This window comes from Chlorocebus sabaeus, chromosome 4 (genome assembly GCF_047675955.1).
Source record: "Chlorocebus sabaeus isolate Y175 chromosome 4, mChlSab1.0.hap1, whole genome shotgun sequence".
NCBI lineage: Eukaryota > Metazoa > Chordata > Mammalia > Primates > Cercopithecidae > Chlorocebus > Chlorocebus sabaeus.
Genome location: NC_132907.1, coordinates 14,754,507 through 14,770,766, shown reverse-complemented (window position 1 = coordinate 14,770,766; position 16,260 = coordinate 14,754,507). Strand labels below are relative to the sequence as shown.

The 16,260-nt window shown below is 41.2% G+C and overlaps 2 protein-coding genes across 19 annotated transcripts in view; one reads left to right on the top strand and one right to left on the bottom strand.

Annotated features, from left to right (window-relative positions):
- Nucleotides 1-450: 450 nt before the first annotated feature.
- RPS23 (ribosomal protein S23) lies at nucleotides 451-3,014 on the bottom strand. Its single transcript, XM_007977194.3, has 4 exons — nucleotides 2,724-3,014; nucleotides 2,081-2,240; nucleotides 792-912; nucleotides 451-646 (listed from the first exon to the last, which is right to left on the bottom strand). The coding sequence occupies exons 1-4, from the start codon at nucleotides 2,725-2,727 to the stop codon at nucleotides 500-502; spliced, it is 432 nt and encodes a 143-aa protein (XP_007975385.1). The 5' UTR covers nucleotides 2,728-3,014; the 3' UTR covers nucleotides 451-499.
- Nucleotides 3,015-3,030: 16 nt separating this feature from the next.
- The window catches only part of LOC103224026 (V-type proton ATPase subunit S1-like protein), a 110,295-nt gene continuing 97,065 nt past the window's right edge, over nucleotides 3,031-16,260 (top strand). For 13 of the 18 annotated variants that reach the window (XR_012092731.1, XR_012092730.1, XR_005234611.2 and 10 more), the window contains exon 1: nucleotides 3,101-5,399. Coding sequence is in view for 3 of the 18 variants with exons in the window: in XM_007977182.3 (XP_007975373.3) it covers nucleotides 5,243-5,399 (157 nt within the window). In the remaining 15 variants the exon portion in view is untranslated. Of the gene's footprint in view, nucleotides 5,400-16,260 lie in introns of all 18 variants that reach the window. The other 5 variants (XM_037982174.2, XM_037982172.2, XM_037982173.2 and 2 more) reach the window with 4 other exon arrangements.

Here is a 16,260-nt window from a genome sequence, read left to right as displayed (position 1 = left end):
TGAGGTTACTATTTATCACCTGAGTCTCTGAAAGACGGATACAAGAATGTGCATTTCCAAGGGTACCTAAGATTATCTATGTGCCATGAAACTTGGTAACTGCTTGAAGTGTCACACCAGATATGGAAAATACCAAGAATTAAAAAGAAAGCATCTCACTAGAATTTAAGTGAGTTTTTGAAGTTGCATGAAAGTTGTTAAAGTAATACAACAATACTGCACATTTATTCCAGCTCTATCTCATTTTCTTATTCCACAGGATGAGGGAAACTGTGCCAAGTTACAAATGTTATTAACTCTAGAGAATCCTGAAACAACACTGTCTTATCATCTCCTAAAATTGGTACAGGTCCTGTGTTCGCTGGTTTAGGATTTTAAAAAAAAGGCGGGGGAGGTATGGTAAAGAACACAATCTTTGTGGTGAGAACGGGGGACAATAAGATACAAACATTTTTTGGCATAAGAAAATTTATTACTACAGTGTTTTCACCATTAAAATTTATGATCTTGGTCTTTCCTTCTTGCCTTTGTATAGGGCCAGAAGAGACACATTGGCTACTTTGACAACCTTAAAGCGGACTCCTGGAATATCACCAACAGCATGACCTTTGCGACCAAATCCAGCAACCAGAACTTCATCGTTTTCCTGGAATAAAATAAAAAGTTTATTTCTAGTGTCAATGGCAATCACAAAAATACTTTCATGTGAGGAAACTCCCTTGCATCAGATAAAAATGTGAGGAAGCCCCCCGCCCCAAGAACAGAAAGTACAAAACAGTTGAAATACTCACCTCAATAAAGTTCAAGCAACCGTCGTTGGGTACAAAGGCTGTGATTTTCTTGCCATTCTTGATCAGCTGGACCCTGACACACTTCCTAATGGCAGAATTTGGCTGTTTGGCTTCAACTCCTCTGAAATATAAAAGGCATAGCAGAGTGAGCTGGCTTTCTGAAAAAGGATAATTTTTTCACATTAACTAGAGAACTACTGAGAAACTGTTTCTAACTTTTCAATCTAACCTCAAATGGCTGAGCTAAAGTCCTGTGATGTCAACCAAGTTTTCTGCCAGTCTTAATTTCATTAGCACAATGGGGGAAATTTCTAGACCTTTTACAGTTATAACATTAGACTGGAGTGGCAGCATGGGCCCGTAGCCCCAATTACTTGGGAGGCTGACGTGAGAGGATCTATGCCTAGGAGGTCAAGACTGCCAGCCTGTATAACAAGAGACCCTGTCTCAAAAAAAAACCTAAGATAAGAATTAGAAAGTCTGTGCTGGGCACAGTGGCTCACGCTTGTAATCAGGGCACTTCGGGAGGCCGAGGCAGGCGGATCACCTGAGGTCAGGAGTTTGAGACCAGCCTGGTCAACATGGCGAAACCCCATCTCTACTAAAAATACAAAATATTAGCTGGCATAGTGGTGGGCTCCTGTAATCCCAGCTACCTGGGAGGCTGAGGCAGGAGAATTGCTTAAACCTGGGAGGCTAAGGTTGCAGGGAGCCGAGATGGCGCTACTGCACTCCAGCCTGGACGACAGAGCTAGACTCTGTCTCAAAAAAAAAAAAAAAAATTAGAAAGTCTGAGTTCAAATGGATCTATCATCAAATACGACTGAACTATGTGAAATTATCATTTTTTAAAGTCAAAACCAGTCAAGTACTGGCAGTTTCATGTCTCAATCTTAGGTGTACGACCTCAGTTAATTCTGATGCAAGTCACTTCTTTTCACCTTACCTTTATCAAGTCGAAAAATCATTTGATTGCAGATTCAATAGCTGACATGTGACATTTACTTGTAACAGCTCCCACAGTAAAAGTGTTTGTGTCCTTTACTTCATCAGTTAGTATCTTCTCCAATTCCTCCCAGGCCAACGTTAAGTAAAAACCTTAACTACCTAATTCCCAAACACTAATCTTACCAACTTTTAAACAGAATAAACGCTTTGCAATTTTACCCCGTAATGCCCAAATGAACACTACTACACAAAAACCTGTAACTACTTTTAAGATAAGAATTCGTAAGTTTATGTCTCGAATTCCTATAATAAACTAAAACTGACGGAAGCAATGGACTTACACTTTTTCCAGGACGATTCCTTTTGCATGAGAAGCACCTCCAAAAGGGTTGGCCTTCAGGGCTGTGCCCAAATGGGCTTTCTTGTACTGTTTATCATGCCACTTCTGGTCTCGTCGGTGACTGCGGAGCTTCCTAGCAGTACGAAGTCCACGACACTTGCCTGAAAATTAACTATTTTAGTTCTTCTGCAAAAACACGCCATCTACATATTTCCCATCTTCTAAGACACTCGCCTCATCTGCAATAAACCCTTAAGCCTATTGGCTCTCGTACTATTTACTGGCCTGTGGGCCCAACATCTGGCCTTCAGGTTCCCCTGAACCGACTAATGAACGTTCGAAGAGAGCTCCGGAGAATGTGTTCTCCCGAAGGACTAGGCCCCGCTCGAATGCTTGGGAGGAAGCGCCGGCCTCCCTGTGTCCCTCGGTACCCCGACCTCGGCGGCCTCCACGCCTCATGGGCCCCTTCCACGCCGGACCATGTGCGGCCCGGAGTGGCGCTTCCCCGGCCCTCCGCCATGGAGCCTCTCCGCCATGAAGCCTCCCCGTGGCATCCCCCTCCCTATTCTATTCGCATCCGCCCGCCAGTCCCTAAGACCCCAAGTCCCACTTGCGGCGCCCTTAGACTGGCCAGGTCAGCTCACCCATTCTGTCGGCGCCACCGGCCTGAGCGAAAGAGAGAAGCAGCGCAGGAAGGAGCCACAAACCACCGCGAGCAAGCCCCGCCCAGTCAAGGACCCCGCGCCGCTGTCTGCGCCGCGCCTGACCCGAGGCTGGAGTCTCTCCTTTGAAAACAACGGGTTTACATCACTTTCCGGAGCTAGAATCTGCGTCTTATTTAATTTGCACGAAATTCAGAGATATCTAATTTGCATGGGTTTTTCCCCCCTTTTCATGTGAATGCTGGAGACCGGAGGAACATGGCTACCAATCCCAGAATGCTTTGCATGGGACCCTCTCACCGCGTAGGTGCTCTTGCCGAAGCTACGGCGAGCAGGTCGCGGGGCTGGGCTGGGCGGAGCTAGGTCCAGGGAGGAAGGAGTCGGTGAGCTGAATCTGTGGAGCGTACTGGGGCGGGAGTCCTGCGAGTAGTCTGGAAAATTAGACTTCTGAGCCTTAATTCGTGCTCACAAGCAGCACAGTAAATTTTAAAATGTAGTGAAGCAATGTAATATAGTAACTAAAACCCCAAGCTTTGGAGCCAGACTGCGCCTTTAACCCTAAAGCTGCCGTTTATTTTGACTGGCGAGTCATTTAGTTTATTTATTTATTTATTTTTTTCTGAAGCAGGGTCTCACTCTGTCGCCCATGCTGGAGTGCAGTGGTGTGATCTCGGCTCACTACAACCTCCACTTCCCGGGTTCAAGCGATTGTCCCACCTCAGCCTCCTGAGTAGCTGGGATTACAGGCGCCCGCCCCCGTTCCCGGCTAATTTTTGTATTTTCAGTAGAGACGGGGTTTCACCATGTTGGCCAGGCTGGTCTCAAACTCCTGACTTCAAGTGATCCGTCCGCCTCGGCCTCCCGAAGTGCTGAGATTACAGGCGTGAGCCACCGCGCCTGGCCATTTAATTAACTCTAATACTGTTTCTCCTGTAAGATGAACTAGCCATGAGAGGTTTCTGGGATATTGGTTCACTCAGCAAGGATTTTAAAAAATGCCTTCTATGTGCCAGACGCTGTTGTAGGTACCGGGAATATGGCAGTTAAATTAAGAGGGTGAAGGTTTCTGCTCTGATAGAGTTTATATTTTAAGTGTGAGAGGACAGACCAGATAGATAGATGTAAATCAAATAATTAAACAGATCATTTTACATACTGTAGCGCTATAGAGAAAATATAGTTGAATGGGTGATAGTGACTTGGGAATGGGGGTGGCTACTCTGGATAGGGTAGGTTAAGGAGACATCTCGAGATGTAGAAGGGGCTAGTGCTTTTTAAGAACTGAAAGATCAGTGAAGAAGGGGAGCTTAGTGACTGAGGAGTAGTGTGGCACTAGATGGGGTCTGAGAATTACACAGGAATATGTGGATCCTGTAGGCCATGGTAAAGCCTTTTTTCTACTCTTCTGGTGATTTAAGGCCATTGTAAAGTTTTGAGCATGGGAGTTGGTAGCAAAATAAGATTTATATTTTTATGGGATTACTCTGGCTGTTGAGAGGAGAAAAAGACGTGAATCTGGGAGGCCCCTTCGGAAGGTATTGCAATAGTTCAGACGAGAGATGGTGATAGCTTGGACCCTCAGTGGAGGTGGTAAAAAGTGGTTGGGTCAGATACACTGCTTGGTGGTAGAATGAACAGAATTTGCTCAGGACTGCAGGATGTGGGAGAGGAGTTAATTACACCCCTATGATTTTTTACCTCAGCACTTGGGTGAGTTGTAGAGTTGTGAGTTGTGAGTTGGGTGAGTTCTAAAGTGGGAAATACTAGGAGAGGAGCAAATTTCAAAGGAGGAAATGAAGAGTTCTGGTTTGGATATGTTAAGTTTGAGCTGCCAAACATCCAGGGATGTGGAGTGGACAGTTGGATATATGATATGAAGCTCAGGAGTCATCAATGAATAAATAGTATTAAAACTATGGCTCTGATTGAGATAGCTTAGGTGATGACTGTAGGTAGAACAGAGAAAGATTAGAGTCCTGAGCACAGCAAAGTTTAGTGGTACAGAAAAGATGGCAGGTGAAGCAAAACAGATGAAGAAACAGTGGCCAATGTTACACTCTGTTCAAAGCCAAGTGAAGAAGGGAGTGAGAAAGTGTGAAAAGAGATAAGATGAGGACTGAGAATTGTCTTTTGGACTTGAAAATGTGGAGGTTACTGGTCACTTTGTCAAATGGGGATTCCATGGAGTACTGAAAGTGAAAGGCTGATGGGATCAGAGTGAAGAGAATATGGGAGGGAAGGAAGTCTAGACAGCAGCTATAGACAATTTTTGCAAGACATTTTTTATGTGCAGAGAAATGGGACCCTTTTAGGAGGGAAATGTGAAGTTGGAGGGTTTTATTTTTAAGATGACAACTTTTATGACATTTTTGTATGCTGATCAGGTTGAGAAAATTAAAAATGGGTTATTCTGCAGAGAAAGGGGATAATTGCAGGAGCAAGTCCTTTAGACTAGAAGGGTGCCCAAGTGGAGGAGTTAACTGTAGGAACAATAACAGTTTATGTACAGTAATAGAGTGATGGGTACAGCTGCAAGTAAATTGGAAGATTTGATGATAGGAGGTTGTGGAACTTCACTTTTGACTTATTTTTTCAATGAAATAAAAAGCAAAGCCATCAATGAAGAGAGAGTGGGAGAAAAAGGCTTGAGGAGAGAAGGTAAGATGTGAAATCGTCATCAATGATAACAATACAAGCGTTAGATAGTACTTACTATGTGCCAGATTCTATTTTTGGCTTATATTTATTAACTCATTCTCATAAGGAATTTTACTGAGGGATAGATATACAAAAACTGAGGCTTTGGTGAATTTAACTTGCCCAAGCTCACATATTTAGTAAGTGGTAGAACTAAGATTTTAACCCAGGTAATCTGGTTTTAGAATCTTATATTTGACCCGTATGTTATACTGCCTCCTAATCTAGAATGGTAGGAAAATACATTGACAAGAAAATAGGGTTGTTGAGCAGTTCTGAGAGCCCATTTGAAATCTGTGTTTATGAAGTGACATCAATGAGTTATGTGTATTTCTTCAGATTCGTTCAGTGAAATAACTGAATAGGTGAGGATGTGGATTTAAATGGCTGGAGTTGAAGTCTAGTCAGATAAGTATGATGGAGGGAGGGCAAGGGATTAAGACTATTTGCAGGAAAATAATTACAGAGATGAAACATGAAATCAAAGCTGGAGGAGTAAAGAGCCACGAATAGCCATAATGCTTCCGGAGAAGGACTAGCCCTACCAGATATGGGAATGTTTAATGCAACTAAGAGAGTACAACTAAGAGAGTACAATTTTGGTACAGAAATAGACAAATTGTTGAATAGAACAGAATGAACAAATCCCAGCAAGAGATTCATATGAGTATAGAATATTATTAAATGACAAAAGTAGATGTCAGATCAATGGGTAAAGGAGGGACTTTCAAAAAGGTAGAGCTAGAAGTCCTAGCCAGAGCAATTAGGTAAGAAAGAGAAGGCATTTGGTTTGGAAAGGAAGAAATTAAATTGTATTTGTTTGCACGTGATGTGATCCTGTATATAGAAAAACCTTAAAAAAACTGCACCAAAACTTGTTAGAACTAACGAATGAATTAACCGAAGCTGCAGTATGTAAAATCAACATACAAAAATCTGTCGTGTTTCTATACACTAACAACTATGTTAAAAAGAAATCAAGAAAGCAATCCCATTTATAATAACTACAGAAAGAAAAATGAAATAACTTAGGAATAAGTTTAACCAAGAAGGTGAAAGGTCTGCATTCTGAAAACTATAAAACATTGATGAAAGAAATTGAAGTGGACACATACAAATGGAAAGACATCCCATGTTCACAGATTGGAAGAATTAATATTATTAAGGTTGTCTATACTAGTTGAAATGGTTTACAGATTCAATACAATCTTTATCAAAGTGTCCTTGTACTCCCAGAAATTCAGGAGATTGAGGTAGAAGGATCTCTTAAGCCCAGAAGTTTGAGTCCAAGCTGGGCAATATAGTGAGATACCATCTCTTAAAAAATTCCAATGATGTTTTTCAGGGAAATAGAAAAAATAATCCTAAGATTCAAAAGGAACCACAGAAGACCATGAATAGCCAAAGCAATCTTGATCAAAAAGAACAAAGCTAGAGGCATCATACTACCTGACTTCAAAGTACACTACAAAGTTATAATAATCAAAACAATATGGGATTGGCATTTAAAAAGACACATGGAGCCATAGAACAGAAAAACCCAGAAATAATTCCACACATTTAGTGTCAATTGATTTTTTTTTTTTTTTTTTTTTTTTTTTTTTTGAATACAGAGTCTCACCCTGTTGCCCAGGTTGAAGTGCAGTGGCGCCATCTCGGCTCACTGCAACCTCCACCTCCACCTCCTGGGTTCAAGTGATTCTCCTCCCTCAGCCTCCTGAGTATCTGGGATCACAGGCATGCGCCACCACACCCAGCTAATTTTTTTTTTTTTTTTTTTGAGATGGAGTCTTACTCTGTCACGCAGGCTGGAGTGCAATGGTGCAGTCTTGGCTCACTGCAACCTCTGCCTCCTGGGCTCCAGTGATTCTCCTTCCTCAACCGTCTGAGTAGCTGGGATTACAGGCGTGCACCACCATGTCTAGTTAATTTTTGTATTTTTGGTAGAGGATACCACCATGTTGGCCAGGATAGTCTGGAACTCCTAACTTCAAGTGATCCACCCTCCTCTGCCTATCAGAGTGCTGGGATTACATACGTGAGCCACTGTGCCCAGCCTAATTTTTGTATTTTTAGTAGAGACGAGGTTTCACCATTTTGGTTAGGCTGGTCCTGAACTCCTGACCACAAGTGATGGGCCCTCCTCGCCTCCCAAAGTCAAGAGATTATAGGCACGAGCCACCGCACTAGGCCTTACTGTCCATTGATATTTGACAAAGATGCTGCGAGGACAAACTGGGAAAGGACATTTTCTTCAGCAAATGGTGTTTGGAAAATAGGATATCCACATGCAGAAGAATGAAACTGGATGCATATACGATATATGTATAAATCAACTCAAAGTGGATTAACGATTTAAACACAAGACCTGAAACTGTAAACCACTAGAAAAATAGGGAAAAGCTCCCCTTGTCCATTGGTCTGGACAAGGTTGTTTGGATATGACCTCAAAAGCACAGGAAACAAAAGTAAAAATAGACAAATGGGATTACACAAATTAAAAATCCTCTGCACAGCAAAGGAAACAGCAGAGGAGACAACCTCATAATGGCAGAAAATATTTGCAAAGCATATATGTGATACTGTCCAAAATATATAAAGAACACACTAGCAAGAAAACAATCCAACTGAAAAATGAGCAAAGGACTTGAATACACATTTCTCAAAAGAAAACACAAGAATGAATATCAGGTATATGAAAAATGCTCAGAATCACTAATCATCAGGGAAATGCAAATTAAAACTGTGAGAGATCACCTCACACCTGTTAGAATGGCTATTGCCAAAAAGATGAAAGCTAAGTGTTAGTGCAGATGTGGAGAAACAGAAACCCTTGTGTACATTCAGTGGAATGTAAACTAGTACAACCCTTATGGAAAACAGTGTGGAGGGTTTGCAAAAATAAAAAATCAGGCCAGGCATGGTGGCTCACACCTGTAATCCCAGCACTTTGGGAGGCTGAGGTGGGTGGATCAACTGAAGTCAGGAGTTCCAGACCAGCCTGGCCAACGTGGCAAAATCCTGTCTGTACTAAAAATACAAAAATTAGCTGAGTGTATTGGCAGGTGCCTGTAATCCCAGCCACTCAGGAGGCTAAGGCAGGAGAATTACTTGAACCCAGGAGGCAGAGGTTGCAGGGAGCAGAGCTCGCACCACTGCACTCCAGCCTGAGCAACAGACTGAGACTCTGTCTCAAAAAAAAAAAAAACAAACCAAAAACAAAAATCTATCTACCGTGTGAGTCAGCAGTCTCACTGCTGGGTATATATCTAAAGCAAATAAAATCAGTATGTCAAAGAGATGTCTGAACTTCCATGTTCATTGCAGCATTAGTCACAATAGCCAAGATATGGAATCAGTACAACAGTAAATGAATGGACAAATAAAAAATGGTTTATATACACAACAGAATACTATTCAGCCATTAAAAAGAAGGAAATCAGCCGGGCGTGGTGGCTCAAGCCTGTAATCCCAGCACTTTGGGAGGCCGAGATGGGCAGATCACGAGGTCAGGAGATGGCAGCCATCCTGGCTAACACGGTGAAACCCCGTCTCTACTAAAAATACAAAAAAAACTAGCTAGGCGAGGTGGTGGGCGCCTGTAGTCCCAGCTACTTGGGAGGCTGAGGCAGGAGAATGGCATAAACCCGGGAGGCGGAGCTTGCAGTGAGCTGAGATCTGGCCACTGCACTCCAGCCTGGGCGACACAGTGAGACTCCGTCTCAAAAAAAAAAAAAAAAAAAAAAACAAAAAAGAAGGAAATCTTGTTATTTGCAACAACATAGATGAACCTGGAGGACATTATGGTAAATGAAAGAAGCCAGGCACAAAAAGACAAATACTGTATGTTTTCACTTATATGTGGAATCTAAAAATTTTGAACTGATAGAAGAAGTGAGTAGAATGATGGGCATGGGAGTTGGGGGTATTTGGGGAGATGTTGGTCAAAGGATACAAAGGTTTAGTTTGACAGGAGGAGTAAATTTTCAAGAGACTTGTTGAATAACACGGTGACTCCAGTTGACCCACAGACAACATGGGTTTGAATTGTGCAAGTCCACAACAGGCAGATTTTCTTCTACCTCTGACATCCTGAGAAAGCAAGAACTCCTCATCCTCTTACTCCTCCTCAGCCTACTCAATGTGAAGACTGTGAGGATGAAGACCTTTATGGTGATCCATTTCCACTTAATGAGTAGTAAATATATGTTCTCTTCTTTATAATTTTGTTATTAACATTCATTTCTGTGGCTTAATTTATTGTAAGAATATGGTATGTAATACACGTAACATGAAATATGTGTTAATAGGCTGTTTATGTTATCCAGTCAACAGTAGGCTATTAGTAGTTAAGTTTTTGGAAAGTCAGAAGTTATACACAGATTTTCTACTGTGTGGGGAGGTCAGCATCCCTAAATCCCATGTTGTTCAAGGGTCAACTGTATAAATAACAAAGTATATATTGAAAATTGCTAAGAGAATAATTTTAAGTGTTCTCACCACAGAAAAATTATACAAAAGTATTTGAGGTAATGCATATGTTAGTTAGCTCTATTTAACCATTGTACAATGTATATATATATTATGTTGTGCACCATAAATATACACAGATTTTGTTAAAGAATAAATAATTAAAAATAAATTAATATTTAAAAAAGATGGAGCTGCACAAAAAGTGATTACCCAATGAAATTGTGTCACTATCTCACCTTGAAAGCAAAAATCAACTCCGGATAAATTAAGGTCTTAAATATCAACAAGAAAACTTTGAAATTCTTAATAGAGAACAAAGGTGAATATCTTTTTGAACTTAGTCTGCACATGACAAGAACGATAAGTTTGATCATATTAAAATTAACACCCTCTTCATCAAAAAATATCTGAAAGAAAGTGAAAAGACAAGTTACATACTGAGGATTGCTATCCATAGCCACAAAACTTACAAAGGATTAATATTTTAAAAAATTTCTGGCCAGGCACGGTGGCTCACGCCTGTAATCCCAGCACTTTGGGAGGCTAAGGCAGGGGGATCACCTGAGGTCAGGAGTTTGAGACCAGCCTGGCCAACATGGTGAAACCCCCTCTGTACTGAAAATACAAAAATTGGCCACACATGGTGGTGCATGCCTGTAATCCCAGTTACTCAGGAGACTGAGGCAGGAAAATCACTTGAACTCAGGAGGCAGAGGTTGCAATCAGCCGAGATCACTCCATTGCACTCTAGCGTGGGCAATAGAGTGAGACTTTGTCTCAAAAGAAACAAACAAAAAAATCCCTTCTACATAACAATAAGAAGAGAACAAATAATACAATGAGAAAACATGATAAAACACATGAATAGGCCAGCCGTGGTGGCTCAAACCTGTAATCCTAGCACTTTGGGAGGCTGAGGCAGGTGGATCGCTTGAAGTCAGGAGTTCGAGACCAGCCTGGCCAACATAGTGAAACCCCCATCTCTTTACTAAAAATACAAAAAAAAAAAAAAAAAAAATTAGCTGGGCGTGGTGGCATCTGCCTGTAGTCCCAGCTACTTCGGAGGCTGAGGCAGGAGAATCGCTTGAACCCGGGTGGCAGAGGTTGCAGTGAACCAAGATCACACCACTGCACTGTAGCCTGGGCAACAGAGCGAGACTCCGTCTCCCAAAAACAAACAAACAAACAAACAAAAAACATGAATAGGCATATCATAAAGAAGGAAACATGTATGACCCGTAAATATTTGAAGAGGTATTCGTCATGTCTGATTATGATATAAATATTAAACTGTACTTGAAATTAGTTGGGGAAATACTTCCTCTTTTTCTGTTGTCTCTAAGTGTTCATATAAAATTGGAATGATTTGTTCCTTGAAGGTTTAGTCAAACATCCTGTAAAACCGTTGGGGCCTGGTGTTTTCTTTATGGGAAGGTTATTAACCACAGCTTAGATCTCTTTAATAGTTAAAGAAATACTTGTAAAACTGTAGGGTTTTTTTTGAGTCTGATCTGGTAAGTCATTTTGCTAGGAATTTATCCATTTCATCTAAGTTTTCAAAATTATTTCATAAAGCTGTTATGACATTCTATTATGGGTGTGTATATATACATACATGTATATATATGTATATGTTATATATTTGTGTTGGAAAGTTCCAAACTATGACTTCAATTTCTTTAGTAGATGTAGTGCTATTCAGGTTATTTTTTCTTGAGTGAGCTTTGATGGTATGTGCCTTTCTGGGAATTTGTCCATTGCATCTAATTTGTCTAACTTATGGCATGAAGCTGTTTGTAATATTCTCTTATTATCTTTTTAATATTCATAGATTTATAGTGATTTCTCATCTTTCATTCCTGATTTTGGTGATTTGTGTCTTCTCTCTTTCTCTCTTGTTTCTCAGTCAGTGTATTAGTCAGGGTTCTTCAGAAAAACAGAACCAATAGAACGTGTATGCATGCACACGCACGCACACAAACACGGAGGATTTATTATGAGAAATTGGTTCATGCAGTTGTGGAGGCTGAGAAGTCCCACGATCTGCTGTCTACAAGCTGGAAACCAAAGATACCAGTTGTTTAATTCAGTCTGAGTGTGAAGGCCTGAGAACTGGGGCTGCTCACTGTGTAAATCTCAGTCCAAGGGCCAGAGAAGATGAGATGAGATGTCAGGGAGAAATAAGAGGCAAATTCCTTCTTTCTCTGCCTTTTGTTCTATTTCAAGCCCTCAATGGATTGGATGATGTCTACATTGGAGAGGGCAGTCTACTTTACTGAGTCCCCTGACTCAAATGCCAGTCTTATCCAGAAACAACTTCACAGTTACACCCAGAAATAATGTTGAATCTGGCCATCCCTAGGGCCAGTCAAGTTGATACACAGAATTAACCATCACAGTCAGCTAGAAGTCTAACAATCTTATTGATCTGTTCAAAGAACCAGCTTTTGTTTCACTAATTTTATGTTGTTTTTATTTATTTTACTTTTTTCTTTTCTTTCTTTCTTTTTTCAGCATGAACTATCAAGCAATCTGTTGGGTTTTTTGTTTGTTTGTTTTCAATGTCATTTGGCCTTTATTTACTTTCTTCTGCTTGTTTTGAATTTAAATTTGTTCTTTTTCTTTTTCTTTTTTGGTTTATTAAAGTGGAAGCTTAGATACTTTTTTGAAATTCTTTCTAATTTGGTCTTGAGGTCTCTCTCTGGAGAGTGGCTATAACATGCATCCTTGCTGTAATGGGACTCCCTGATGGTTATGGATGTTTACAATGTACATTTCATGGGACACTTCTTTATCCTGGGGGATGGACGGCCTAATGCCTAAGTGTCTGATCCATGCCCAGGTGTCCCTTTCACGGTACACTTGTTTTACTGGTAGACACCCTGTGGTTCCTTGTTGACCTGTGTCTAGTTTATTCCCACCAAGATAGCCTTTCTCTAGGAGAACCCTGACCAGGAAAAAAGTCTGAGTGTTTCAGCAGATGAAACACAAGAGGAGGCAGCACAGCAAATCACATCACCTAACAGAAGTGGTTTGATTCCTTGACAGAGCCCAGAAAGAACAGGGCAGCACACCTTGCAGGGCCATTTGGGACACACATGCTCAACCAGCGGGTGGGGGCAAGAGAGAGGCAGATACAGAGGACTTGTGGGATTAAAGCATTTATTGGGGTCCAAAGTATTATCCAAACAGGTTTCCCATGGGGAGTTTTCATTGGTGGGTTTAAAGCACGCAGGCATGAGTTCTGTGGGGCCACGTTGTGACTGAGAGATGGTTACTGTGACATTTCCGTGCAGTCTGTGTGGGGTGTGGGGGTCAGTGGGGCATGTCCCTGGGGCTGTATTTAGCTTCCCCGTAGGGAGGTGGTCAACCAGAGGCAATTGTATTGGGGGCTATCTAGATCAACCACATTGAGGAACTGGGAAGAGGTAGATAAATGGAAACTGTGTCAAGTGTGACTAAGCCCTGCTCTGGCATGAGAAATTTCAACTTATATTCAGAATTGGTGCTGAGGTAACATAACACTATAGAATTCACTACAGTCATTGATTTGAAACCTTCAGTCTTTTCTAATATATTTAGTGCTCTACATATCCCTCTAAGCACTGCTTGAGCTGCTTGCCTCAGGTTTTGGCATGTTATGTTTTAGTTTTAATTCAATTCAAAATGTTTATTAATTTCTCTTTTGACTTCCTTTTTGAACCATGGAATTAGAAGTATGTTACTTATTTTCAAATATTTGGGAATTTCCAAATATATGTGAATTTTCTATGCACATTTGAAAAGAAAGTATATTCTGCTGATGTTGGGTGGAACATTCTATAAATATTAACTAGCCCAAGGTGGTTGATAGTGCTATTCAGGTCTTCTGCATCCTGTATTCAGGATGATAGTGACATTAAGTGGAGGGAGGTGAGGATCAAATTTGGATGTTGGATCATACTTGGATGTTGGATTATTGGCTGTCAGTAATGAGCTTAATTATTACATTTTTGTACATTTTAAAAATCCCACAAATAAGGCATGAACCAATGGTCAGAGTGTGTTATGAGCCAAGGATTATGATTACTATTTCTCAGAAAAGAAGAAAAAAGAGATTTAACTTTTCTTTCTTGGTGCTTTACATTTTGAATTTTTCACTTTGTGATGAACTTACTACTTAATTTGGAGCCGGAAAGGAGGAGGGACTATCCTTTGATATTGGACTCTGAATTTCCCTAAAAGAGTCCCCCAAAAGAATCTGCTTGGAGTTAGAGGAAAAAAAACAAGGCCCCGGGGTTGCAGACTGGTGAGCTGGCAGGAAAGTAGAGGAAGGTGAAGTCAGAGAGATGGGCAGGGCCAACTTGTGTCCAAACTGCAGGCCGGGATAAGAGATTGGGGTGTTATTCCAACTGTAATGATAAGCACTGGAGGGGTTAGAGTAAGAGAGTGACAAGATCAAATCTATATTTTAAAATGCTCACTGTGCCTGCTATAGAAGAACCATGACAGAGGGGCAAGGCCTCAGGTTATTCAAGGAGGGGGCTGCTACAATAGTCCAGGTGAGAGGGAGTAGGTAGTAACTTTGCAGCTGAAGAGATGTCATACTCTTCAGGATGTATTTTGGAGTTAGGTCATGAATGAAAGGGCAAAAGAACTGACATCATCACTGTCACCATCACCACCATCACCTTTTCTAATATGTACTGAGTGTTATTTTGGTGCCAGACATAGGACGACTAAGCATTTCACATGCATAATATCTTTTAATCCTCACAGCAATCCCTGTGTCGTAGGTACTATTAGCCCCATTTTACAAAGAGAAAATGGAGACTTAAAGAAGTTAACTTGCTTAACTTCTTTGTTTGTTGGTTTTCAGATTAGTTATAAGGCAGAATTTTGATTTTTAAGTTTAGAAAAAATTTTAATGAATGTGAACTAAATAAGGCACAAAATAGATGGAAATAGAATAGATAAACATCAGGAAAACTAGAGAGTTATTGTTGTTAAGATAGAAGTATTTTTATTGTAAGTTTCAACCTGCTATCTTTGGGTTACTATAGAGTATATGAAAACCAAGAGACACCATCACTAAAGAATCCTACTTGGTAGCTCTTGCAATGTGGGGGGGAGTGGGAGCAGGAAGGAGAACAATTTTCCCTCTTTTCTGTTATCTTCCAAGTAGAAGGAATTTAATTAATAAACTGGTTTCCATCTGTCACTTTACTCATTCCGTGCCAGGTAAGGATGTGTGGCATCTGCAGCACATTTCAAAAGCGTAGTCCGGGCATGTTCACCTTTTCCTTTTTGAGACCCAGCCTGAACACAGAGCATGCATTTCCCCTGTTTTTTTCCTAGACAGGCCTTTTTTTCCCACCAAGAGCCCAGTGCTGCCAGGATAGGCTGCCATGTCTGTCTTCTGGTGGGAGGGCTCAGTTACAATCCATTTTGCTCCTACTCTAAGCTTTCCTCCATTCTCTGTCCTGGCCTTGCACGCCAATAAAGGTGGCATTTGGGCCTCTACTTGTCTTACCCCTTGTGCTGTTTTTCATTTGGTTTAACATTCAGTTGGGGTAGAAAGGCATTTCTATTTGATTTCGCTCAGAGACACCCCACTCTCTCCAACCAAGAAGAAAGGTAGGTCTTCATACATTAGATCAGTTGATGAGGAGATTTAGGTCAAGAGTGATCCTGATTCTTGATACCACCCTGGGCAGATCTAGCCATTTTGGGAAAAGAGCCAAAGGTTTTTACAATATTGACGATTAATACGGGAACATTTAGGGGGATTCCTAGTACTTTAGCTGTGAAAGTGGAGGCAGCAGTTGCTATGGAAATGTGACAAGTTAAAATAACAACTTTAAGTGAGCATGGAGAAGCAGTGAGGGTAAGACCGATGATTACGTGCTCTGTGTAACTACTCATAATGAATGTTGAGTGCTTCATTTTCCTGATTAAATTATTAAACACAATTTTTTCTTTGTCCAAAATGAGTGAGGTTTCTTTTTTTCTTTTGAGATGGAGTCTTGCTCTGTCACCCAGGCTGTGGACACGATCTTGGCTCACTGCAAGCTCCGCCTCCCAGGTTCACGCCGTTCTCCTGCCTCAGTCTCCCGAGTAGCTGGGATTACAGTCGCTGCCACCATACCCAGCTAATTTTTTGTATTTTTAGTAGAGATGGAGGTTTCACTGTGTTAGCCAGGCTGGTCTCGAACTCCTGACCTCGTGATCCGCCCGCCTCGGCCTCCCAAAGTGCTGGAATTACAGGTGTGAGCCCCCGCGCCTGGCCTGAATGAGATTGCTTATCCTCTCACTCTAGCTGCTGCTTGGTGCAGTGATTATTTCTTCTCACCTCTATTCCAAGGTAGAA

Excerpts from the sequence above, each read along its gene's own strand:
- RPS23 (XM_007977194.3), bottom strand. Across the intron at positions 913-2,080 it reads GGAATCGTCCTGGAAAAAGT|AGGAGTTGAAGCCAAACAGC; the intron begins GTAAGTCCATTG and ends TTTATATTTCAG. Across the intron at positions 647-791 it reads GTTGCTTGAACTTTATTGAG|GAAAACGATGAAGTTCTGGT; the intron begins GTGAGTATTTCA and ends ATTTTATTCCAG.